The sequence below is a fragment of the Triticum dicoccoides genome, chromosome 7B (assembly GCF_002162155.2).
Source record: "Triticum dicoccoides isolate Atlit2015 ecotype Zavitan chromosome 7B, WEW_v2.0, whole genome shotgun sequence".
NCBI lineage: Eukaryota > Viridiplantae > Streptophyta > Magnoliopsida > Poales > Poaceae > Triticum > Triticum dicoccoides.
Genome location: NC_041393.1, coordinates 473,407,519 through 473,434,444, shown reverse-complemented (window position 1 = coordinate 473,434,444; position 26,926 = coordinate 473,407,519). Strand labels below are relative to the sequence as shown.

Sequence of the window (26,926 nt, the reverse complement as noted above, 5' to 3'; positions counted from 1 at the left end):
GGCGGCGGCGGCGCGGATCTGGCGGCGGCGCGGCGCTAGGGTTCGGCGGCGGCACGGGTTGGGCTGAGGCGGCAGTGGGCTTCGGGGCAGGGGGCCCCAGCTTATAAAGCCCCCCCGGGAGGTGTCCCGCTTGGGTACGGCCCGGAGTCGGTTCCTCTTTTTTTAAAACATTACGCGCAGAAAAACAATTAAAAGAAATACTAAACGGACTCCAAAAATCCTGAAATAAATTTTCCCCGGCTTCTAAAATCAAGACTGACAAGATGAATATTTATTTGGGGGCCTAAATGCATTTTTGAAAAACGCGCATTTTTCCTAAATTCAAATAAAATAGCAATAAACTCCAAAATAAAATCTTATTTGATTTTATTATTAAATCCTCAATATTTTTTTATTTTGGGAAAGTCATTTTATTCCTTCTCGCATATTTTTATAAAAGAGATAATTGAAGATAAAATAAATAAAATCAAATGATCCTATTTTCAAAATTTGAGAAAACTCAAATATGAAAATAACGAAATCCCCAACTCTCTCCGTGGGTCCTTGAGTTGCGTAGAATTTCTAGGATCGAGTCAGAATGCAATAAAATATGATATGCAAAGATGATCTAATGTATAACATACAAAATTGAAAATTTGGGATCTTACAAACAAGTAATGCTCACACACCCTTTTTTTTGCCATGCGGTCCTTCCCACATGCCTACGTGTGGGCAAAATCGATAACGCCCACACGCCTATACTCACGGTCCCGCACGCACCGCGTGATAGTCATCACGTGTCCCTGCATTTGCCATGGTCCGGACCCTTTTCCATGTTCGTTTAACTGCAGTTGCCATGTTGCTGAACTACAGTTGCCATGGTTGCTCAACTGCTGTTGCCATCTCAGGTCAAGTGCCAGATGCCATTTTTAGACAAGTGCAGTTGTTGCCATGTATGGTTTGGTCTACTACAGTTGTCATGATTTGAAAAACTTTAGGGGTTGCCACCTACTAACACTAGGTAGTTGCGATGTAGCACTAAAAAAAAGGCATGGCAAAAAACATGTTCGGGCAAAGAGGAAGTTGCCATTTGCTTACAAGCAACTAGGGCAGCTGCCATGTACCCTGCAGAACACATGGCAACTCGAGGTAAAAATAAAGAGTTGCCATCTGCTTATAAGAACGCTAGGGCAGTTGCCATATGCGCTGCAACACACATGGCAACTGACAACTTTGGGTGTGGGAGAAGAGACGGGCGTGTGGGCGAACTGATAAACGCCCACAAACCATCCCTTCTGCGTGCTTGAAAACTAGCGTGTGGGCGACCTGCTAAGCGCACACACCCCAGCTACTCCGCGTGATGAAACGGGTGTGGGCGACCGGATGAATGCCCACACACCAGTCCAGTCCTATGTGGCAAAAGAAAACTGGTAGAATGCGCCAGGATTCATGTATAAGTGATTGGACGAGAATTCATATGTGTGTGCGAGTTGGCAAACGCCCACACGTGTGGACGTTAGTATTTCCGAAGATATATATGTTTTCCTTTCCTTGGACGACTTCACGCTTGCCTTCCGAGGCCAATACTTCTTCTTTAGAACGCATGGGCTTGCAACGATGCTTCCGCTATTCCCCTGGAAACGGCCCATCATTATATTGTGTACGACGCAAAGGCTGGCCTGTAAACTTTGGCGTCAAATAGGTGGGAAAACGCCTGGCTTATTTTTTAAATAAGAAGGCACACAAAACACTACTTAGATTTGATAATTATTTAGGAAAATAAAATTCAATAAAAATGGACAGACAACTGGACATAAAAAAATTAAAAATACATTGAAAATTATACCAGCCTTCGTCTTCTTCCAGTTGTATGGTAAAACGTGCACTACTTCCCCTTTATGGCATGACCCTTTTTGACAAGTTGATTCTTGTTTTGTTCATGCGGAAAATTGCAGCCAGTCTTCGTTGTTTGTTTTCGATATTGAATTGGTTTTTCTTCGGTTTTGATTGCATTCTTCAGATTTTTCCCTGATGTGCATTTCCTTTTCTATTTTCCTAAATTTATAGTTTAGCAGATCCTTCGTTTTGTTGTTTTCCTTGTTTTTTTCTTTATTTTTATGTTTCTATCAAATATACGATAAAAAAATTAATACACATTATTTCCTTTTCAAAATAGACTGAGTTTTTTACAATACAGTGATTGAAATACATGATGAAAAGAATTCCAATATTTGTATTTTTATAATATATTTTTCGTAATTTCAATTTATTCTAAATATATATTTTGCTATAAACTTGTTTACAGTGTATTTAAATATTAAAGTTAATGCATATATCATTTCCCAAAAAAAATGTAAATCGGATGTTTGATCGCAAGGATAGAGGGGTTGTTACCCCTCTATATAAATCCAAAGGCCTCATAGGTCTCAGGACCCGACGACTTTTAATGGAGAATCCTAGTTCACATATAGAGCTTCGCGTGTCGGCCGAACACGCAACATGTGTGCTCTACTGGATCGGGCCATATGAGTAGTTTCTTCAGTTTGGTAAAGCTTCCATGAAACTCCATCCAAATTTTACCTTTACCTATGTGTTTCTCTACTAGTTTCTGTTGGTTCATTCTTTCCACCTTTCCCGAATATTTTTTACTTTTTATTTTGTGAATATTTTTAGTATCATAGGTATTTTCTAAAGTTCATGAGTATTTTTTGAAATTCAAGATATGTTTCCCAAATTCGTGAACCTTTTAACTCCCTAATACTTATAAAAATATGTGAGGTTTTATAATTTTGGATGTACTTAATTTCGAGATTTTCTACAGATTTAGAAACAAGTAATTTTCCCAACTTAATTTGAAGTTGCATCAGTTTTTTAAAATCAGATTTTTTTTCTTTTAAACGCAGTGTTTTTCTTAAAATTATGAACAACTTTCTTAATCCGTTAATGCTTTCTGAAATACTAGGTATATTGTTTTATTCCTGGACATTTTAAAAATTTGGTAATATTTATAAAAATTATGGACATTTACCGAATTTGTGAATATATTTTACAGGGAGAAAATGTATATTTATTTTGCCTTCTTCTTTTTAAAAGGAATTCAAAACAAATAAGCAACCGAGGGGCCTAGTTCAAAAGTACAAGGCTAAACTTGTGGCCATAGGTTATACCCAGAAAGAAGACAAAGATTTCTTGGACACCTACTCAACTGTGGCCCGACTGACCACCACTCAAGTTTTACTCTCCTTGGTTGTTTCGCGTGGTCTTCTCGTTCATCAGATGGACAACCAACCTAGCCGACAAACTTTCCTCGCACGCAAGCCTAGCCGCCATTGTTGTTCCACTCAACGTTGCTAGTCTGACAATTCGACCCCGTCGACCGCGTGCAAGACCATTTGGGAGAGCAGACCTTTGAAACTCCGTCCTTTGTGATCTTTCCCCCCACAAATACGCACGAGTGTGCGTGCTATATATTGAAGAAGAGGATGGGGAAAGAACTCCTCCACGTTGGCTTGTACATGTTATAAGTCACATGTGGACCAACCCCGCTGTTACAAGAAAAACTATGCTAACTCCTCTCATTTGCCCACCTCGCTAGCACTCTAAAGAGAGGCTCCACTTCTCCCTTGAGGATCCTGGCTCTGTTCCATGTATGTCCCTCCTCCTCATTTCCGCGCACGAGCACATGTAAAGAGGGAGAGGCGCTATCAAACACAATCGCATATAATGCTTCCATAACTCCCACATTACGAGAAGGAAGATCGCCCGATCATCCTTCACACGTAAGCTGTTTCCACATATGGTGGTGCACGACTCCGCTAGGCTTAATCCCGGCCGTGGCACCCAAACTGGCTTGCACATTGCTAAGCAGACGATACATCAAACCTCTTTCGCAAAGACACAATCCAGAATAATGTGGTCGATGGTCTCCTCATGTTGAGCAAGAAAGGGCTAGTCTGCTAGTGGTCCAGCCCGCGCCGGGTAAGCTTGTTCGAGGTCCAGCACCGGTTCTGAAGCGCGGGCCATGGAAAGAATCTGCATCGTATCAGGGCCCTAGACTTCCATGTAAACGTCGTCGTGGGCGTAACCTCTCGTTCCATGAACCTTGCATCGTATGCCGACCTTGCCGAGAAATCACCATTCGCCTCCCAGACCCATGAAATAGAGTACACCTCCTCTTGATTTAGGTTAACTCAATCCACCTAAGCCCATAAAGCCATTTATTTGTTGAGCACCTTGTGATCCTGCACCGAGAGAAGGAAGATAAGGTTTTTGGAAAGCGTGTCCTCGTGACTACTCGTTGTTCCCTTTCCTCTTTTGCCTGTGCTTCGATTACTTCCTTAACACCAACGTTATGGGGTTGACGATACTGCCAAGAAGAAGGCTCCTGAAGAAACTGCGCCTTGTCTTGGCCTACTGGAAGGTATGATTTGTTCATCCCCTATTTAACTTTTCGGTTCTATGCTCAGTACGTGTTCACATGCTTAGATTGCGGTATCAGATTCATAATGTTAATGCCATGTGTATGATTTATTTATGAATTAATCAATAAAAAATTGCTTCTGCCCCATAGTAACAATAATATCGGGCCGTTTGTTCAAAAAATCCGAACACATTGTACAGTCTTCAAAAATAAAAGGAAAAAGGAAGGAGAAGAGCAAGCCTCCCTTTTATCCTTGGATGCACACAAATACAATTTTATTAGAAAGATACCAAGTATTATTGTCGAATGAATGGGCTTATACAAAGAAGAAAAGGAAAACACCCGAGATCAAATATGATCTCGCGATAATTAATACTACCACAAAGCTGTACGCGTCTTCCAGCTGGATCCACTTACTGTTTCCATGCAATTAATTCCATCCAAAAGCTTAAAAGAAAAAGAACAGTGCATAGATTTACCAAAAAGGAAAAAGGAATAATTCGAATCACTCCTCTTCGCGTTCACCACTGGCGTTTAACTCCTTTCTATAAGCAGCAAAGGGCTGAGGAATTCGCACATGCTTCAAACCTGCCACACACCCACACGGATGCGCAAGGACCAAAGCTGCGCGTAGATTTCAAACTTCTCAAGTCCCTGTGCCTGTCGGCTCTATTCGGTCACCGACTATGGGCGTCACCAAGGCGCCGGTGATCTGGTCAGTCGGCGTGGTGGTTGCAGCGCTCATTGTCGCAGCTCAAGGATCGCCGTCGTCTGCCCGCCGCCGCTACAGTTTCTTCGTAAGTTCTTTCTATTCTACCTGCCTCCGTACCAAGATTCCTGTCTTCGATAGACCTTATACGGGGCACAAGAATTTTACTGGGCCTGACGGGGAACTGACCAATTTCATAGGAAGACGACGGCCTGAGTCGCCATCACCGTCACCGTCACTACGATTTCGTCGTAAGTCTGTCGATTGGCTCGCCGTCACTACAATTTTATTTCGCATCGGCTGCGGGTTTCACACAGATTTATTTTCTCCGTCTTGATTGAAAAACCTGTGCTGAATCGTAGTTTTTCCTGCATATATGCATGACATTGCTGTAGATAAAAGAGAATAACTACACGAGGCTCTGCCGTGAAAAGACCATCCTCACCGTCAACGGCGAGTTCCCCGGCCCGACCATCTACGCGAGGAAGGGCGACGTCGTCGTTGTCAACGTCTTCAACCAGGGCGATAAGAACATCACCCTCCACTGGTACAATTTCTAATACCACTACGAGAAATGGTCCTTGCTGTACTTTTTTTTTTCTTTCGATCGGCGGCATGCATACATGAACTCGTCTTACCCCTTTTGACGCTGTAGGCACGGGGTGAACCAGCCGCGAAGTCCGTGGTGGGACGGGCCGGAGTACATAACGCAGTGCCCGATCCAGCCGGGCAAGAAATTCACCTATCGGATCATCTTCTCCGAGGAGGAAGGCACGCTGTGGTGGCACGCGCACAGCGCCATGGACCGCGACACCGTGCATGGCGCCATCGTCATCCGCCCCCGGCGCGGCACAACCTACCCATTCAGCAAACCGCACCGAGAGATACCCATCATACTTGGTACGTAGCTAGCTCTACGCCCTTGGTTCTGCAATGCGTCGTAGTGGTTCCCATCCCATTGATATGCATAGACATGTTTATCTCCATGTCAGGGGAATGGTGGAACAACGACATTCGGCAAGTGCTCGCCGACGCCACCTCCACCGGCAGCGACTTCCAGCCTTCAGACGCCAACACCATCAACGGCCAGCCCGGTGACCTGTTCGCTTGCTCCAGCAATGGCACCTTCAGGCTGCCAGTCAAGCGTGGCAAGACCTACATGCTCCGGATCATCAACGCAGCCCTGACCAACGGATTTTTCTTCGCCGTCGCCGGGCACCGCATCACCGTGGTCGGCTCTGACGCTTCCTACACCAAGCCGTTCAGCGTCGACCACGTATTCATCGATGCCGGCCAAACGGTGACCGCGCTGCTCAAGGCCCGCCGTGGCCGCTCAAACGCCCGGTACTTCTACATGGCGTCGAGGCCGCTGGCGACCAACCCGCAGGCCACCGTCGACAACAGCACGGCCACCGCCGTCCTGGAGTACGTCGACGCTCCCGCGGCGCCGGTCTATGCGGCGCGTGACCTCCCCAGCCTTCCTGCCATCAACGACAGCTCTGCGGCGGCCGCGTTCACGGCGCGGCTCAGGTCGCTGGCCAGCAAGGAGCACCCGGCCGACGTGCCCCGGCACGTCGACGAGCACATGCTCGTCACGGTGGAGGTGAACGAGATCGCGTGCGCGCCCGGCGAGGCATGCAAGGGGCCCCACGGCAACCGCTTCGCGTCGAGCCTCAACAACGTGAGCTTCGAGACGCCGCGGAGCGACATCCTCGGAGCCTACTACCGCTCCGCCGTCGGCGGCGTGGTCAGGACCGACTTCCCCGACAACCCGCCGTCGCCCTTCAACTTCACGGCCGACGACCTGCCCCCGGAGCTCGCGCTGACCGCGAGAGACACGAGGGTGAAGGTGCTGGAGTACGGCACCGTCCTGGAGGTGGTGTTGCAGGGCACGACCATCCTCGGCGGCGACAGCCATCCCATGCACCTGCACGGGTTTAGCTTCTACGTGGTGGGGAGAGGGATTGGCAACTTCGACAAGCCCACGGACCCGGCCAAGTACAACCTGGTCGACCCGCCGTACCAGAACACCGTCTCCGTTCCCAGGAATGGATGGGTTGCAATCCGCCTCCGTGCAGAAAACCCTGGTCAGTGTTCAAACCTTTCTTCTTGATTCATTTGAGGCTATCTATATCAAGGCTTTTGTATACAGGGTATGATTCAAATGTACTACTATATCTTATAGTACTACCTTGTTGTGTCTTGGTTTGGTTGTTAGGCGTATGGTTCATGCACTGCCATTTCGAGCGCCACATGGTATGGGGGATGGAAACGGTGTTCATCGTGAAGAACGGCAAGGGACCAAATGCTAAGATCAGGCCACCACCTCCAAATATGCCCAGGTGTTGACAGAGCAAGAAGACATTTTTTCATACATTTTTCAAATCTTCCATTTGGCGAGCAAGAAATAAAAACTAGTTAGAGCTGAAAGGGTTTTTGTAGCTACAGAATTAAGAGATATTGTAATTCTTTTGGCGCCTAGCTTTATCTCTTTAATCATCACAATCGATGCGGTGGTTTATTAGACCTCTTCCAATGCGAAGGTGCTTAGATGGGTGCTAAGTGTATTAAATTGCTTAGCAACTCAAGTCTCCAATGCATAGGTGCTAAGCTTTTGGGTACTAAACCTCATTTACTTAATTAGTTGTAGACTCGGAATTGTGCTTAGTGCCGTTTCTTTGGGTCACCAAAGTACTCTCTCTCTCTCTCTCTCTCTCTCTCTCTCTCTCTCTTCTTAATTGATATGCCACATAAGATCTTATGCCTACTTGGCAGCCTTAACACCTGTACTCCCTCAGTCCAGGTGCATAATAAGTCATCTTAGGTTGTGCACCGCGACCAAGGCGAAGGGAAAACGAGAGAACTTAATGTTTATTTGTTAGGCTAGTCATAGTGGGAGTAACTTACGTAAGTAACATAGCGCACTCGAAGAAAATTTTGGTTATGTGGCATGTAGTTAATGAGGAGAGAGGTGTCTAGAGTAACATAATATGTTATTGTAACATAGCGCTTCCCGAGAAAGGATGAGTCTACAAGCTAATAAATGAATCCATCTATCACACTACTACTATGTTACTTTGCACTATGGAATTAATAACTTAGACTAGTTTCATATGCATGACACTAGTATAAGTTACTCCCCACTATAACCAGCCTTAATTAATAGCATTGCATGCAATGAACTGACTACTACATGTCGTGTTTGGTAGTCTCAAGTTAATAAAAGAATACACGCTCCACATTGCTTATTGGTTGATTCCTTTATTTATGTCAAAAAATAAGAAACAAGGTGGGAGTTAATGCATCGCGCTTTACACTACTAGGAAAAGGGCTATAGATGAAATGGACACTAATGGCGCACCAGACATGTGGTGCGCCATTACTATATACTAATGGCGCACCATGTGTTGGTGCGCCATTAGTAACATTTTTTTTCAAAACTACTAATGGCGCACCAGGGGATAGTGCGCCATTACTAGTTAAACTAGTAATGGCGCACCGCATCCACGGTGTGCCATTAGCAAAAAAAAATTCAATTTTTTTATTTTTTTTCAAAACTAGTAATGGCGCACCAGGGGATAGTGCGCCATTACTAGTTTTAACTAGTAATGGCGCACCACATCCATGGTGCACCACTAGTAATTGTTTTTCAAAAAAAGTTCAATTTTTTAAATTTTTTTTAAACTAGTAATGGCGCACCGTGGGAGTGGTGCGCCATTACTAGTTGAACTAGCAATGGCGCACCACTCGCACGGTGCATCATTACTAACTTGGCCCAAAAATTCGACCGAATGCACCCCCTGGACCGCCTTTTCAGTTTTTTAAAAAATAAAAGAAAATGATGAAAATGTCAAAAAAATAAAAGAAAATAAGTTTCCCATGTGATATGTGGTCTAGTTGTTGGGAAAATTTACAAATATGAATGTCGACTTTATTTGCAAAATCTCTCTGGAATTTGTAAAATGGGCATAACTTTTGCATACGAACTCAGATTAAAAAGTTTTCTATACAAAAAATTATCTACTCGAAAAGTTACATCCAAATTTAACGGGTGGAACCCCGTTAAACATTTTCAAAATCTTCAAAAACCTAACAGAAAAAAGTTACGGGGCTTTTAAGATCTGGAGGCAACAAAATTCAAAAAATTTCAAACTTACTAGTGGCACACCATTTGCTAGGTGCGCCACTAGTAACAGAATAAAAAATTAGTTTCAATTTTTTTCGGGATTTTTTTTCTAAATATGATGCGTAATATGAACGGAAATTTGAAATATTTTTTCAAAATTTCATCACACTCATGAACATGAATAAAGTCCTAAACATCAACAAGGTATAATAGGATTGATATGCTAGATATATCAACAAGTGCCTGTGAAGTGAGCTGGTGCTGGGGTTGGATAGAACTCTAAAGTTAAGCATGCTTGGGCTGGAGTAGTGTGAGGATGGGTGACCTTTTGGGAAGTTTGACCACGGAGTGCGATTTGACCTGAGATTAAGCCATAGTGACCTGAGATTAAGTCAGATAGTAATGGCGCACCTCTAGGCATACTAATGGCGCACTACAGGTGCGCCATTAGTATCTCGTATACCAGTGGTGCGCCATTAGTAGGCCTTTTCCTAGTAGTGTTAGTGTTTTGGGATTATTTGGTTTTCTTAAGATGACTTATACACCTAAACGGAGATAGTACAAGGTGGAGCATTGGGAGGGGCCTTATATTTTTTTTTGAAACAAGGCAAAAGACCGCTATTTTCATTGATTAAAGAAGAAGATTTAGGCAAAACCCGCCAAGCGGGGAAATGAAACAATTACTCTCGCGACATTTTTACAATACTCAGGTGTATAGCCTTAGTCAAGGCCCCAAGTCTGGCCTCCTTGTGGATCTTTGAGATAATCATCCTCGTCGGGGCACAAAGGTTGCGAATGGCTCTCGCATTCTGCTCTTTACAAACTTCCCACATAACAAGCATCATCAAGGAGGAGATGGCCTTCCCATGTTGGCCCCTCATGCTAGCCGTATCGATCCACTAGTCCTTCACCAAGGCCACCAGGCGCCAATCCGGAGTCATGATATGTTGGAGACCAAGCCAAGTAGTGACCTCCGACCAAATCCGTCGTGTGTATCTGCAGTGACAAAATGAGGTGCACCACAAACTCATGTACTTGCTTACATAGGGGACACAACCCGCAGTTTGGCCATCCGCGACGAAGCAACCTATCAGCCGTCCATACTATATCCTGGATGACCAGCCAAGCGAAGAACTTGCACTTGGGGGCAGCCCAAACCCTCCACACCATGGGAACCATGGTCGTGGAGGTCAGCCCAAAAAATTGTGCCTTGTATGCCGAGGACATGGAGCACTCCCCATTGGCAGTGAATTTAAAAGTAATGGTGTCCTGAATCCCTTGGATGAGGTTAATATTAGTGAGGTTTTTCCAAAGGGTGACAAACTCCCAGATGTCCTCCATGGACAAGCCATGGTGAGTGTCAATCTGGTGGACCCATGAGTTATCCACCATAGCCATGCTAACCGAGCAGTTCTTCTTGCGGGATGGTTTGGAGATCTTGGGGGTTACTTCTCTCGGACTAATGTCCCGTAGGGAGAATCGCAAAATTTATCCTTATTCCCATCTCCCACCGTCACTTTGGTAGCCACCGCAAAGATGTCAAGATCATTGTCATTACATGGTGATCCAAGACCCAACAAACTCTTAGGGGGATCAGCCCATTCATACCAAAGCCAACGAATATAAGCACAACGACAAACTTGTCTAGATTAAGAACACCCATGCCACCGCAAGATTTTGGCTTACAAGCCAGCTCCCAATTGACTTTGTACTTGTCTCGAGACACTTTGACATAGCCCGCCCAAAGATATGTGTGTCTGAAAGAATCGATCTTCTTTCTAACCTCAACAGGCACATCAAGTGGCGTAAGATGATAAATTGCAATGGTTGTTAACATCCCCTTGACAAGAGCAATCTGGACAGGGTGGCCACATGCTTGCCACACCAAGGTGCAAGCTTACCCGCAACCTTGTCCTCAAGGTGCTTGAAATGAATGCACTTCAACCTTGTAATCGATAGAGGGAGCCCAAGGTAGCGCATCAAGAAGGAGGAGCGGACTGCCGGGAAGGCCTGAAGAATGTCCTCGAGGTTGATGTTTGCACATCGGACAGGCGCAACAAGGATTTTGGTGCAGTTTGTGACTAGCCGGTAACATCACTGAAGTTAGCCAAAGTTGAATCCAACAACTGAATATCCTCTTCAAACATTAGTAATGTTTGCATGTTGTTTGATTAGAGAAGCAGTAGCCTGGTAAAGGTTTACGCGCTACTGCCAGTCCACTGTTCTGAAAGGGAATAATTTTTCTTTTTCTTTTTTGAATTGGGGAACAATTTTATTTTCTACGGAAATAGTTAACTGAAGATATTCTCTAGCGTTTTGGAGAAAACACTTTTGTTTAATCAGGGTCCAGCTCGCTCCTCTCCAAGTTGGGTCACTCAACGGACGAGATCATTTCACCCTAGTTAAACTGTTTTTAATCTAGTTAAACTGTTATTAATTCTACTATCATTGCCTTCTTACTGTTTAGCGACTATGGTTAAAATGGTTGGCCTATATAAACACCAGACAATGGCTTAGGATTTATCCTTTTACACCCAACAATTCTGCTAAAATGGCTCATACTCTGTGATACACTTATTGTGATATATGAAATCAACATGTGATTTGGCCAAATTAGAGACATATACTGAGCAATTCATAATGATCCATTCCCCATCCAGATAGATCATAGCAAAGAGCTTAGCGCATATCCAACGTGTCTCACTAAATCTACCATATACATCTGAATGTCGGAACCAGATGGTCCAAACACTTTAGGCCTCCAACACGTAACCCCATTTTGGGACGGACCAATTGAGACGTCCAATCCCCCAGGCCGGCCTCAACTTGTGGGAAGTTCTGAAGGAGTCCAGACGTTCGCCACATTAGTGTCCAACACTCTGGGGCACTCAAAACCAAGATGACCTCCGTGCATTTTCACAATACGCCCCACTCTTCCCGCACCAAACTCCACCCTCTTTGTCTCGAACACCGCCGGGCCACACGTTCTGTCATCTGCCCCAAACATGATGGATCCTCCAGAACCCATGAGGTTCGTTGTACTGTCAGACCCGGTGCTAATTTGCCCCAAATCTGTGTTGATGAATTCGGAGACCATGAAACGACAAGCCCAGCGTGTGAAGGAGAGGGATAAGAAGAAGATGGTGACAACCCAACTGTAGCTTGTGCTCCATAGTGATTTGTTATGCTTGTGCCGCCTGCGCAATCGACATCATGGCTTGCCCAGTTCAAATCTCCGTACTACTTCGCTGTCAAGCAATACGGTCAACCGGCACGCGATAGTCGCGCCAACACTTTGATGCTTCCTTCATCTCCGGACACCCTTCATCGAACATCGTCAACCTCAAGAACGAATATATGTTCACCGAGTCACCGACCCCTGTCTGGTTGCGGTATCAGACCTAGGAGCCGTTGTCCGACGGTGCCCAATCACTATTTAGCAAAAATGCCTCCCCAAGCTCGAGGAGGTGGGTCAATGAGGCGAGGATGAACATGATCCACAATGGCGGCGACCACGAAGATGGGCAAGTGGATGACTGATACGTCCATTTTGCATCATGTTTCCCTACTGTTATTTATAATGTTTTTATGCATAATAATGCTTTTTGGAGTAATTCTAACACCTTTTCTCTCATAATATGTAAGCTTCACAAAAAGAAGGAGAATACCATCAGCTGGAATTTTGGACCTGAAAAAGTATATGTCACACCCTGATTTTCATGCCACAACACTTAAGCTAATAAATCATGATAAAGTGTGGTTTGACAAAAACTTTTTACTGTTTTGTTCTTTGCTTGATTTGATTTTTGTGTGTTGGTTGCAAATGCTCTAAAAATCAAATAAATCCTCCAACTCTTATACTCCTTCTCCTTGATCCAAAAATCTTTAAAAAATTATATTTGAATCCTATTAGACATAGGACTCCCAAAGACAACAAAAATATTATTTTCGAAGTTATTTTTCTATTTTATTTAAAGGCTTTTTCTTAAGGCCAGAAATGGTCAATAATAGGTTAAAATTATTTTAATGTTTCAAAAATATTTGAGAAAATTTAGGGGAGATCAGTGGACATATATTGTCCATATATATGAGTTTCAACACATGTTCATGTTCAAAATATTGATCTGGATATTTTAAGCTTTTGAAATATTTACAAAGGAAATATTCTTCATTAATTCCAAGAAAATTCTAGCATGTCACATATGCCATATTTGATGATCTTGCCAAGCCTCATGTCTTCAAGAGCAAGGGAACTTCATCAAAAAAACCCAAAACCCACTATGCCCAAATCTAAATTTGAACAACTCTACATTACCAACTTTCTCCTTTTCATCCCAAATTTTGTGGACATGCTCAAATCCTCAAATATGACACTACACCAAGTGGTGAAACAAGGATAAAAGATTTGCATGTCTAAATCTTGTAAAACCTATTTCTGTTGATTTCTAGGGTTTGCCAAAGTTACATTGGCAACTTTCTCCAAATGAGCTCAAACTTGGTGATCAAACCCACTCCTATATTCCATTTGATCCTATTAAATATAATGTCAAGTGAAGTTCATTTGATTGCCCAAAGCAACATCAAACACCTTCTGCCATATTTTTGTGATCAGTGTTTGGAGCCCCAAATGAATTCCCCTTTAGTTCAATTTTTTAACAGAGCTTACCCTAGTCACCTTCTACCTCCAGTAAGTTTTTCTTCCCCACAGCTCAATAATTGGTGGGTGAAAACCCCATTTTCTTCTCTGGACAGCCACTGGTTCTCCTCTCTCTCAACCCCTCTCTCATTCCAGAAGCTCTCTAGAGCATCCTATGCATCCCCTTATTGTTTACTCCTCCCTAGCACTACCAGTCACACTTGGCCACGCCCACATTGCCAAAAAATAGCCATGCCGGCCACACACGCGCTCTGGGGCACGCTACAGTGCGCACCTGCACTATAGCAGGTCCCTTCCCAACACCTTCAACCACCTCGGCCCTCCCCGAGCGCCTGACGATGTGCCTCGACGTCCATGACACACCACGCCCATGTCGCACTCCTTCTCCCTCCAGCTGCCTCCTTTTGCACACGCACCGAGGCGCACTCCTGAAACACGCCTCTGACTTCACCCCCTCCCCGCCTGCGCGCGTCTAAGCCACTAGGCCGGCCCAGTGGCTATCCAACACCCAGCGCACGTTATAAGGTAGATTCCCCTTTTCTTTTTCTTTATCCAATGAACTTCAAAAATCCCTAAACAATTCAAATGGACTCCAAATATTATGATCCAAATTTCTAGTAGTTCATAAAATGATGATCTATCTCATGGTGCAATTTGCACGTTTTTCCAGAAACTTTCTATTAACAAATATTTATCAAATCCTATTGTTCCATTTCTGTGATGAGCTTTATAAAATCACAGAGAGCTCAAAATGGCTCCAAATGCCATTATTCTAATTCCCACATACTTCTAAGTTCATAACTTAGTTTTTGAACATTTTTCTAAATAATTTTGGTGCCACACAAAATTCATAGGAAAATTATTTGAACTCCAAATCCAGTGAAACCAACTCCTAAATGCTTCTAAAATCAAGCTTTGTTAAATGGGTGCCTTTTCTCATTTTTCAAAATAATTCTTCTGTACACTTCTTGCAAATCCACTACTCTCTTGATTCCATCATATTGGAATGTTCAAAAATATCAATTGATCCAATCCCAATGAAATCACTTTGGTAATTTTTCATATGACCAAAGGTATCCTAGAAAAGTCCAATTCGCATGTTTAGAGCACTTTTATTTTTGGCCTTGTTGTGTTGCTTATTGTGATTCTTTCCGATGTTAGTTGACGAAGTAGTAGAAATACTCAGAGACGGACGAGAAGATTTGAAGACTCTGATGAACCAGGCAAGCAGCCCTTTGACCATGATGAACCATTTTACATCATAATAGCATTTTTGTTGTTTCATCGAGTGCATGATATATATTGAATGGCAACCTTGCTAGGCTTGCCTCCGTTGCATACCCTGTTGATACTTGCATTGTTCATGAATCTATCCTTGTTTAGAGTTGTGTTGATGGGTTGTAGAAATATGCTATAGTAGTTGGCTACGCAAAATGGGTCAGGGTTATGCATGGAAAGAAACAAGTGTGGTTTGACATACTTGCAAATAGCCCAAGTGGGTGACACTAATGCCCTTGGGAGATGATGATGAACTAGGTCACTGCTTGGTGGAGAAGTAGTGTACCGAGGCTTGATGAAGGTGTTGTTTACAGAGATGGATTATATTTAAGATTGTCTACCGTCCCAACCAAACATGTACAACCACACTACCCCTTATGGGACGGGGAATTATAGATTACCTAGTTAGTGCTAGCATGGATGCCCACATTACTAGTGACAGGAGTGGCGTGGTCACTCTCGTGACGGGGTCGTGCTTGGATAGGCGGCCATGGCTATTTTCACAGGGCACGAACACACCGTTGGTACCCCCGTGCTTATGTTATGTGATAGATATGGGAGCGTGGCTCCACTGAACTAAAACATGACTGTGGGACGGGGGCTGTTGCCAATCGAGTGGACTCTATGTTAGTCACGGCTAGGGAAAGGTTGTGACCGGGTGCTTACCTTGGGTACTTGAGGTACAACGGGTCGTGGATGACACGAAAGCTTCCCGGATCTTGTGGGTAAAGTGTGTAACCTCTATAGAGTGTCAAACTATTCGAATAGCCTGTCCACAGTCAAGGACAGTTGGGTGGTGCTGCTTAGACTATGTCCATGTGTTTCTGACAAACAACACAGTTTGGTAAGATTGATGATGTGATTCGTGAGGATTTCATGATGAGCTTGAGCATGAGTTGTTTATAACTCTTTCTTGATGTTGATGTTTATAACCTCCTGATACTTGTTGCAGACGCATTCATGTCCTTGATAAATGTTGATCATGTTGATCATACTTGCATGAGAAAAACCAGCTTTCCACAAAAATGCCAATTTAGTAGTAGAACCTTGAATAATTATTTTGTTATCACTCTTGGGTTGTTTGCAAGTACATTCAAACGTACTCATTGGCTTGTCCTTGACTACTTACTTAGCCGGGCTTGAAAGAGCAGGAATATGAAGGAGGGTTCTTTGGTGACAATCGTGCGAGCTAGGACGCTTTCCTAGTCATAATGCATGTAGGGTTAAGGCAGATGGCATGGGTCCAAGTTGTCTTTGAAGATTTCCGATGAGATGATATACTCAACAGTTGACCTAAATGGTCCTACTTGTGTAAGACGGTATGTATGGATGTAAGACTCTTGTTCTTCAGCTTCTGTGTGTTCAACGAGCATTGATCTCTGGGATCACTGTACACGTGCATTCGGTGATCACGACTTGTGAGTCGGGGCCACAACAGAGCAGAGCTACGTCAGGCCACCTATTCTGCACAACTCCAAATGAGCTGAAACTTCACGGGGATTTTTTATGGAATAAATAAGAATTATTAGAGCAAATATCTCCTAGGGGGGCCCACCAGGTGGGCACAACCCACCTGGGCGCGCCAGGGAGCCCAGGAGCGCCCTGGTGGGTTGTGCCCTCCTCGGCCCACCTCCGGTGCCCATCTTCTGGTATATAAGTCATTTTGACCTAGAAAAAAATCAAGGTCATCGTCATCATCATCACAAACAACTCTCCCATCTTGGGGAGGGCAATCTCCATCAACATATTCAACATCACCATCTCCTCTCAAACCCTAGTTCATCTCTTGTGTTCAATCTTTGTACCGGAACCTTAGATTGGTGCTTGTGGGTGACTAGTAGTACTGATTACATCTTGTAGTTGATTATTATAGTGTTTATTTGGTGGAAGATTATAGGTTCAGATCCATTATGCTATTTAATACCCCTATGATCATGAGCATGATTATCATTTGTGAGTAGTTACTTTTGTTCTTGAGGTCATAGGAGAAATCTTGTTTCAAGTAATCATGTGAACTTGATATGTGTTCGATATTTTGATTGTATGTATGTTGTGGTTCCCTTAGAGGTGTCATGTGAACGTCGACTACATGACACTTCACCATACTTGGGCCTAAGGGAATGCATTGTGGAGTAGTTATTAGATGATGGGTTGCGAGAGTGACAGAAGCTTAAACCCTAGTTTATGCGCTATTCCGTAAGGGGCTGATTTGGATGAAAAAGTTTAATGGTATGGTTAGATTTATTCTTAATACTTTTCTCATAGTTGCAGATGCTTGCGAGGGGGTTAACCATAAGTAGGGGGTTTGTTTAAGTAAGAACAACACCTAAGCACCGGTCCACCCACATATCAAATTATCAAAGTAGCGAACACAAATCAAACCAACAAGATGAAAGTGACTGGATGAAATTCCCATGTACCCTCAAGAACACTTTGCTTATCATAAGAGACTGTTTTGGCCTGTCATTTTCCTCAAAAGGATAGGGCTACCTTGCTGCACTTTTGTTACCATCACCGTTACTTGCTCGTTACAAATTACCTTGCTATCAAACTACTCGTTACTTATAATTTCAGTGCTTGCAGACATTACCTTGCTGAAAACCGCTTGTCATTTCCTTCTGCTCCTCATTGGGTTCGATACTTTTACTTATCGGAAGGACTACGATTGATCCCCTATACTTGTGGGTCATCAATGCCCACTACTCGTCGTAGCTGGAGTAGGAGGAGTGGTTGGTGCCAATTGTTGGCTCAAATAAAAAGAGGGGTTTGGCGTACTCAAACAAGGGGTTTATACAAGTTCGGGCCCTCTTCGATGGAGGTAATATCCTACTCCTATGGTGCTCTTAGCTCTTAGCGTAAGATACATGATGTCAGTGTTCAAACCTCAGCCCGGTGCTTCCTCCTGGCTTATATAGAGTGTGCTAGGAGGGGGTACATTATGGGCTTGTATTAATGCTATTCATGGCCTCATGTGTAGTTGACTCTTTCCTGGACATTACTGGTAGTAAATATCGATTACTCCATCGTTGGGTAACTGCTATTATTAAGACATCGTAGCTGAGAGGTATCCTAGCAAGCCGCCGATAGTTGACCTAGCCGACTGCTCCCGTCATCTCCCTGACTAACTGTTGGGTCCTGTTCATCAAGCGGTTCGGCATCCGATTGTGGGGACTTGGCCTACTCCTAAGTCACCCTCATATCCTTAGATGCGCTCGCCATGTTGCCTCATGCCCATGATCTTCTTGGCCATATTTCCGTTGTACTATGGACTTTTGGTGGGCCATTCGTATACTTGGGCCTACCTATTATTTGTAACCCCGACAATTTCAACCCGTGGATGCATTAGAGGATAGTCATACGGGAGAGTGTCATCTAATTGTGTACCTCAAATGTCTGCATACATTGCAATAGGAATTTGAATAAATTGAATGATATTCATGTGAACCAGATGATTTTCATTTAAACCAAATCATATTCCTTACATTCACGACACATTTCATTAAACAAAAGTGTCAAGAAGTTAACCTAGTATAAGTCTTCGTCGGGGTCGTTGTTGTTCCCCATGTTTTTGGTGTCCTTGCTACTTCTTGAGCTTGCGTTGGTTTGTCCCTTGAAGAGGAAAGGGTGATGCAGCAAAGTAAAGATAAGTATTTCCCTCAGTTTGAGAACCAAGGTATCAATCCAGTAGGAGAAAACACACAAATCACCGAATAACTGCACAAACAATCAAACAAACTTGCACCCGATGCGATAAAGGGGTTGTCAATCCCTTCACGGTTACTTGAAAAAGTGAGACCTGATAGAGATAGATAAATGATAAAGTAAATATTTTTGGTAATTTTGGTTTATAGATCGGAAAGTAAAAAGATTGCAAAATACTAGATCGGAAACTAATATGATGGAAAATAGAAGATCGGAAACTAATATGATGGAAAGTAGACCCGGGGTCCATAGGTTCCACTAGAGGCTTCTCAAAAGATAGCGAATAATACGGTGGGTGAACAAATTACTACCAAGCATTTATAGAAAAGCGCAAAGTTATGACGATATCTAAGGCACTGATCATGAATATAGGCATCACGTCCATGGCAAGTAGACCGAAATGATTTTGCATCTACTACTATTACTCCACACATCGACCGACTCCTGCCTGCATCTAGAGTATTAAGTTCATGAAGAACAGAGTAATGCATTAAGTAAGATGACATGATGTAGAGGAATTAACTCAAGCAATATGATGAAAACCCATCTTTTTATCCTCGAGGGCAACAATACAATACGTGCCTTGCTGCCCCTACTGTCACTGGGAAAGGACACCGCAAGATTGTACCCAAAGCTAAGCACTTCTCCCATTGCAAGAAAAACCAATCTAGTTGGCCAAACCAAACCGATAGTTCGAAGAGAATTACAAAGTTATCAAATCATGCATATAAGAATTCAGAAAAGATTCAAATAAATTCATAGATAAGCCAATCATAAATCCACAATTCATCGGATCTCGGCAAACACACCACAAAAAAGTACTACATTGAATAGATCTCCAAGAACATCGAGGAGGACATGGTATTGAGAATCAAAGAGAGAGAAGAAGCCATCTAGCTACTAGCTATTGTAGCGACCAGACCTCAAACAGTCTGATCTCTGTGCATCAGTGTCATCCCTGGATCGGTAATGCTGACACGCACAGTACTCGAGGATTTATAACAGAGTAGCAATCACACACTTATTACATCGAATGTCTCAAAAGAGAACTTATTACAATAATATGGCTTAAGGCCATCTAAAATCAATAAGAGCAGAAGGCTTGGAAGATAAAGTGAGTCCATCAACTCCAACGTCATAGCTGAGTGTAAGATAACGACCTATGGCACCTTACTCGTCGTCTTAAAATTCTGCAACATGAATGTTTGATACGTCTCCAACGTATCTAATTTTCCAAACACTTTTGCCCTTGTTTTGGACTCTAACTTGCATGATTTGAATGAAACTAACCCGGACTGACGCTGTTTTCAGCAGAACTGCCATGATGTTGTTTTATGTGTAGAAAAGAAAAGTTCTCGGAATGTCCTGGAAATCCACGGAGGCACTTTTCAGATTTAATAAGAATTTTTGGCGAAAGAATCAAGGCCAGGGGGCCCACGGGCTGTCCACGAGATAGGGGGGCGTGCCCTCCTATCTCATGGGCCCCCTGGACCTCCTCCGACCTCAACTCCAACTCCATCTATACCGTCTCGGGGAGAAAAAAATCAAGGAAAAAGTTTCATCATGTTTCACGACACGGAGCCACTGCCAAGCCCTAATCTCTCTCGGGAGGGCTGATGTGGAGTCCGTTCGGGGCTCCGGAGAGGGGGATTCGTCGCCGTCGTCATCACCAACCATCCTCCATCGCCAATTTTATGATGCTCACCGCCGTGCGTGAGTAATTCCATCGTAGGCTTGCTGGACGGTGATGGGTTGGATGAGATTTACCATGTAATCAAGTTAGTTTTTTTAGAGTTTGATCCCTAGTATCCACTATGTTCTGAGATTGATGTTGCTATGACTTTGCTATGCTTAATGCTTGTCACTAGGGCCCGAGTGCCATGATTTCAGATCTGAACTTATTATGTTTTCATGAATATATGTGTGTTCTTGATCCTATCTTGCAAGTCTATAGTCACCTATTATGTGTTATGTTCGGACAACCCCGAAGTGACAATAATCGGGATACTTCTCGGTGATGACCGTAGTTTGAGGAGTTCATGTATTCACTATGTGTTAATGCTTTGTTCCGGTTCTCTATTAAAAGGAGGACTTAATATCCCTTAGTTTCTGTAAGGACCCCACTGAACATGGGAGGGTAGGACAAAAGATGTCATACAAGTTCTTTTCCATAAGCACGTATGACTATTTACGGAATACATGCCTACATTACATTGATGAATTGGAGCTAGTTCTACATCACCCTATGTTATAACTATCGCACGAGGAATCGCATCCGGCATAATTATCCATCATTGATCCATTGCCTACTAGCTTTTCACATATTGTTCTTCGCTTATTTACTTTTCCGTTGCTACTGTTACAACTACTACAAAAACTCCAAAAACATTTATCTTTACTTTTGCTACCGCTACTATTATTATCATATCACTTTTTCTACTAAATACTTTGCTGCACATACTAAGTTATCCAGGTGTGGTTGAATTGACAACTCAACTGCTAATACTCAAGAATATTCTTTGGCTCCCCTTGTGTCGAATCAATAAATTTGGGTTGAATACTCTACCCTCGAAAGATGTTGCGACCCCCTATACTTGTGGGTTATCAAGACTAATTTCTGGCGCCGTTGCCGGGGAGCATAGCTCTATTCTCTGAGTCACTTGGGATTTATATCTGTTGATCACTATGAAGAACTTGAAAGATGCTAAAATCAAGATTTTGCCCTCAACTACGAGGGGAGGGAAGGAACTGCCATCTAGCTCTGCACTAGATTCTCGTTCCGTTATTAGTAGGCTTGCGACACCTAAACCTGCTACTGCTATGAATTTTGATATGTCGCATGTTATTGATGATGCCACTTCTGCTATGCATGATGAAACTACTTCTTTGCGTGATACTACTTTGCCATTAGGTGAATTTCTTGATGAACAACTTGCTAGAGTTAGGGGGAATGAAATTACTGAAGATCCTATTACTGATGATAGTGATGATGAAGGTCCTCCCAATGATTATGTATTACCTGTTGTTCCTAAGGGTTATGTTATGCATGAAATAGCTACTATGGAAATTCTTGCTTGCAATGATAGAAATGATCTTAAGAAATTATTAGCTAAATGGAAGCAGCAGTCTCTTAATGCTAGAATGAAACCCGATCCTGCTTTTGCTACTTCACCTATCTGTGTTACTGATAAGGATTATGAATTCTCTGTTGATCCTGATATTATTACTTTAGTTGAATCTAATCCTTTTTATGGCCTTGAATCTGAAACTGTTGTGGCACATCTTACCAAGTTGAATGATATAGCCACCCTATTCACTCATGATGAGAAGTCTCGCTATTTATATATTCTTAAGATATTTCTGTTCTCATTAAAGGGTGACGCTAATACTTGGTATAATTCTCTTGCTCCTGGTTGTGTGCGTAGTCCCCAGGATATGATTTATTACTTCTCTGCTAAGTATTTCCCTGCTCACAAGAAACAAGCTACCTTGTGGGAAATATACAATTTTGTGCAAATCAAAGAAGAGAGTCGCCCACAAGCTTGGGGGAGGCTTCTCCGGTTACTTAATGATTTGCCTGATCATCCTCTTAAGAAAAATGAAATACTTGATATCTTTTATAATGGACTAACCGACGCTTCCAAGGACTACTTGGATAGTTGTGCTGGTTGTGTTTTCAGGGAAAGAACAGTCGACGAAGCTGAAATACTATTGAATAATATGTTGACTAATGAAAATAATTGGACTCTTCCTGAGCCACTTCCCGAAGTAATTCCTGAACCAATTGAGCTAACTCCTGAGCCTATTCCTAAACCCACTCCGAAGAAGAGAGGTGTTTTATTTCTCAGTCCTGAAGATATGCAAGAGGCAAAGAAATCAATGAAAGAAAAAGCTATTAAAGCTGAAGATGTTAAGAATTTACCTCCTATTGAAGAAATACATGGTCTTAATTTACCGCCTGAAGAACTACATTGTCTTGATAACCCGACACAGGTAGTAAAGGTAAATTCTCTCTATAGATATGATAAAGTTGAAGTACCATCTACTAAATTTCATAGCCCATGCTTAGATGAATTTGATGACTTTATGGCTAGACAAGAAAGTTTTAATGCTTATGTTGGTAGAGAGTTAAAGAATAATGCTTTCGAGATAGGACGTGTAGGTGATAATCTGGCTAGAGTTAAAGATGAACTTCACCGCGTTAGCAAATATGCTTCTATGGTTGCTACTCAAATTGAGCAAGTACTTAAAGCTCAGAATGATTTGCATGATGAATTGAATAATAAAAATAACTTTGCGGTTAGAGTGGATACTAGAACTGGTAGAATGACTCAGGAACCCTTGTATCCTGAAGGCCACCCTAAGAGAATCGAGCAAGATTCCTAGAGAGATAATTTAGAGGCACCTAGTTCTTCTAAAAAGAAGAAGAAGAAAAACGATAGAACTTTGCATGCTTCTAGTGAACCCACTGTAGACACACCTGAGAATCCCAATGATATTTCTATCTCTAATGCTGAAACACAATCAGGTGATGAACATGAACCTAGTGATAATGTTAATGATAATGTTCATGTTGATGCTCAACCTAGCAAAGACAATGATGTAGAGATTGAACCTGCTGTTGATCTTGATAACCCACAATCAAAGAATCAATGTTATGATAAGAGAGATTTTGTTGCTAGGAAGCACGGTAAAGAAAGAGAACCATGGGTACATAAACCCATGCCCTTTCCTCCTAAACCATTCAAGTCAAAGGATGATGAGGATTTTGAGCGCTTTGTTGAAATGATTAGACCTATTTTCTTACGTATGCGCTTAACTGATATGCTTAAAGTAAATCCTTATGCTAAGTATATGAAGGATATCATCACAAATAAAAGAAAGATACCGGAAGCTGAAATTTCCACCATGCTTGCTAATTACACTTTTAAGGGTGGAATACCAAAGAAACTTGGAGATCCGGGTGTATCAACTATACCATGCTCTATTAAAAGAAATTATGTTAGAACTGCTTTATGTGATCTTGGGGCTGGTGTTAGTGTTATGCCTCTCTCTTTATATCGTAGACTTGAATTGAATAAGTTGACACCTACTGAAATATCTTTGCAAAGGGCTGATAAATCAACTGCTATACCTGTCGGTATTTGTGAGGATGTGCATGTTGTGGTTGCAAATGTCACTATCTTAACGGACTTTGTTATTCTTGATATTCCTGAGGACGATAGTATGTCTATTATCCTTGATAGACCTTTTCTTAATACTGCAGGGGCTGTTATTGATTGCAACAAAGGCAATGTCACTTTTCATGTTAATGGTAATGAGCATACGGTACACTTTCCGAGGAAACAATCTCAAGTTCATAGCATCAATTCTATTGAAAAAGTTCCAACTATCATTTTTGGAGGTTTTGAATTTCCTCTCCCTACTGTTAAGAAAAAGTATGATATTCTTATTGTTGGGGATTTTCATATCCCCGTTGAGGTAACTTAGTGTTATTCGAAATTTCTCCGGTTCCGTGTTATTCGGAATGAGTTTGTTAACAAGACTTGATCAACCTTGTTAGTGGATTCATTTTGATGATCACGAGATGGATGAAACTAGAAGGCACAACCTTCTATACCCTCTTCTTACTTTCTGTTATTTAGAATAAATAAAGAAAAAATAGTATTATCTGTCTGTTTTCTGAAGTATCCGTGCATTAAAAAATAGTCCGAAAATAAAAGTGCTCCAAATGCCCTGCAAATTTAGTATGATTTTTTCTGGAATATTTGAGGATTTTAGGCGCTGAAAACACTGCAGGAGGGGCGAGCACCAGGCCACGAGAGAGGAGGGCGCGCCCCCCTGTAGGGCGCGCCCCCTATCTCGTGGGCCCCTGGTGGCTCCCCTCCACTTATGCCAGCACCCACACACTTTATCTTCTACCCAAAAAAATCCTCATCCAGCTCAAGCCCGAGTTCTAGCTCGTTTTGCTGCGATTATCGATCTCTTAGCTCAAAGCTCCATTCACAAAACTGCTTTGGGAGATTGTTGCTTGGTATGTGACTCCTCCATTGGTCCAATTAGTTTTTGTTCTAGTGCTTTATTCATTGCAAATTTTTTCTGCATAGGTGACCATGTTCTTTGAGCTTGCATGTTAATATTTTGAGGTCCCAAGCAATTCCAAGGCATGATATAGGCTCTAGGCACTTGTAGGAGTAGTTGCTATCAATCTTGTTTAGTTTTATTCACTTTTATTTTGAGGTTACTAAAATTTCAGAAATTTTCAGAAAATGTTAAGGAGGCTCTTTAAAGGCTCTTCTAGCCAAAGCTCTAAGGAAAAACAAGACAAAGAGAAGGAAAAACCCAAGTATAATCTTCCTCGCTTAGCGGAAGTACGGTCATGTGAATGGCCGTGTGAGGATTTATTGAAAGAAGCCGGAATTCATGAAGACTTTTATGCTTTAATCGAGACTGCAGGCCTCACCGGTTTCATGAACGACCGAATTGATCAGTATATCTTACTTACCAATACTTTCGTGCAAAACTTTTATTTTTATCCTAAGAAGTCACCGCCTGCAGTATCATTTCATTTATATGATGAATTCAGAGAAATGTCTTTACGTGATTTTTGCGCGGTATGTAGGATACCTTATGAGGGAGAGTTAGAGGAACCCCATTGTGAAGATGTGGATGGCTTCGTTAAAACTATTGCTGTAGAAGAGCCAAAGAAGGGCTCTGAGGCAAAAGTCTCTAGCATACACTTTCCTGTTTTATGCTACTTTGCTATATTTGCTAGTAGATGCTTGATTGGTCGTGGGAATAGTGGAAATTTGAGCGTTCCAGATATTATTATTCTTCAACATGCTTTGCTGGGAGACAATACTTTTATTATGGGTGCCGTCGTAGCAACGGCTAGCCCTGAATCGTACAAAAGGCCCCATATTTGGAGGTATCTATGCTGCACGTCTTGCTGAACATTTTCAGATACCCATTAGGCACCTTGAGGAGGAGGAGACAAAACTACCTCCTCACATTTTAGATTACAAGAGCATGGTAGCACACAAGTTTATTGTTGACAACGAAGAGAAGATGCTCTTGTATAGACTTAGATTCAATAAGAAACACTTTGAGTTTATTATTTTCCCTGCACCTTTGTTATTTGATTTGCCTGCAGAAAATCGCCTTGTCACGCCGGAAGCGGTGAACAACCATCTAGCCCAAGCTTTTACTCTAGAACCTGAACCTGAGCCAGAACCTGAATTGGACCCTTGTCGTGCATCATCTGTCCAGTGGGATCCGGAGATGACCAGCCAGTGGTATCCTGATTACACCTCCCACTACACCGGGGAGAGTAGCGACGATCCTTGGTATTAGACCAACTTAGGCCAAAAGCCTAAGCTTGGGGGAGTACGTATTACTCACCGACTTTACACTCATGTTCACACACTAGTCGTCGGTGCTCATACTCTTTCATTGTATTATCGATGCTAGTTTAAATTTCTTTTTCTAGTTTTCTTCTTGTCTGTTTGATAAACCTTAAGAAAAACCAAAAAAATTAGTTAGTTTAATTTCCTTGCTTGTAGTAGAAATTAAAATAAAAACCCAAAAAGATTTCTAGTTCTTCTTTTTGCTTGTTGGGAGCTTTCCCGTGTAAATAGTTTTATTTTCTTTTCTTTCTTTTGGGGGTCGAGAAGACCATATTGAAAATGCTTAGTGGCTCTTATATGCATGATTGTTTATTTAACTTAGAGTCCATATTACTTGTCTTCTCTCTTGAGTTGAATGCTTGCAGATTCCAGCTTAGTCCAATGCCCGTGCACTCTTATTATTATACACATCGTTCGTTCGTGCAAGTGAAAGACAATAATGATGATATATGATGGACTTATTGGGATGAGAAAAGCTGGTATGAACTCGACCTCTCTTGTTTTTGTAAATATGATGAGTTCATCGTTCCTGAGTCAGCTATTATGAAGTAAACATATTTGCAATGACATTTAGAGATTATAGTTGCTCGTGCCATGCTTGATTAGGTATGAGTTATAATGGTCTACCTTGCGTGCCAACATGCTATTA

General features: G+C 42.5%; 1 protein-coding gene across 1 annotated transcript; it reads left to right on the top strand.

The window, feature by feature from the left end:
• The first annotated feature begins 5,070 nt into the window (after nt 1–5,070).
• Nucleotides 5,071–7,567, top strand: LOC119335250 (putative laccase-9). The gene is made up of 6 exons (XM_037607400.1): nt 5,071–5,196; nt 5,309–5,359; nt 5,504–5,655; nt 5,764–6,008; nt 6,101–7,195; nt 7,327–7,567. The coding sequence occupies exons 1-6, from the start codon at nt 5,086–5,088 to the stop codon at nt 7,455–7,457; spliced, it is 1,785 nt and encodes a 594-aa protein (XP_037463297.1). The 5' UTR covers nt 5,071–5,085; the 3' UTR covers nt 7,458–7,567.
• Nucleotides 7,568–26,926: the final 19,359 nt, after the last annotated feature.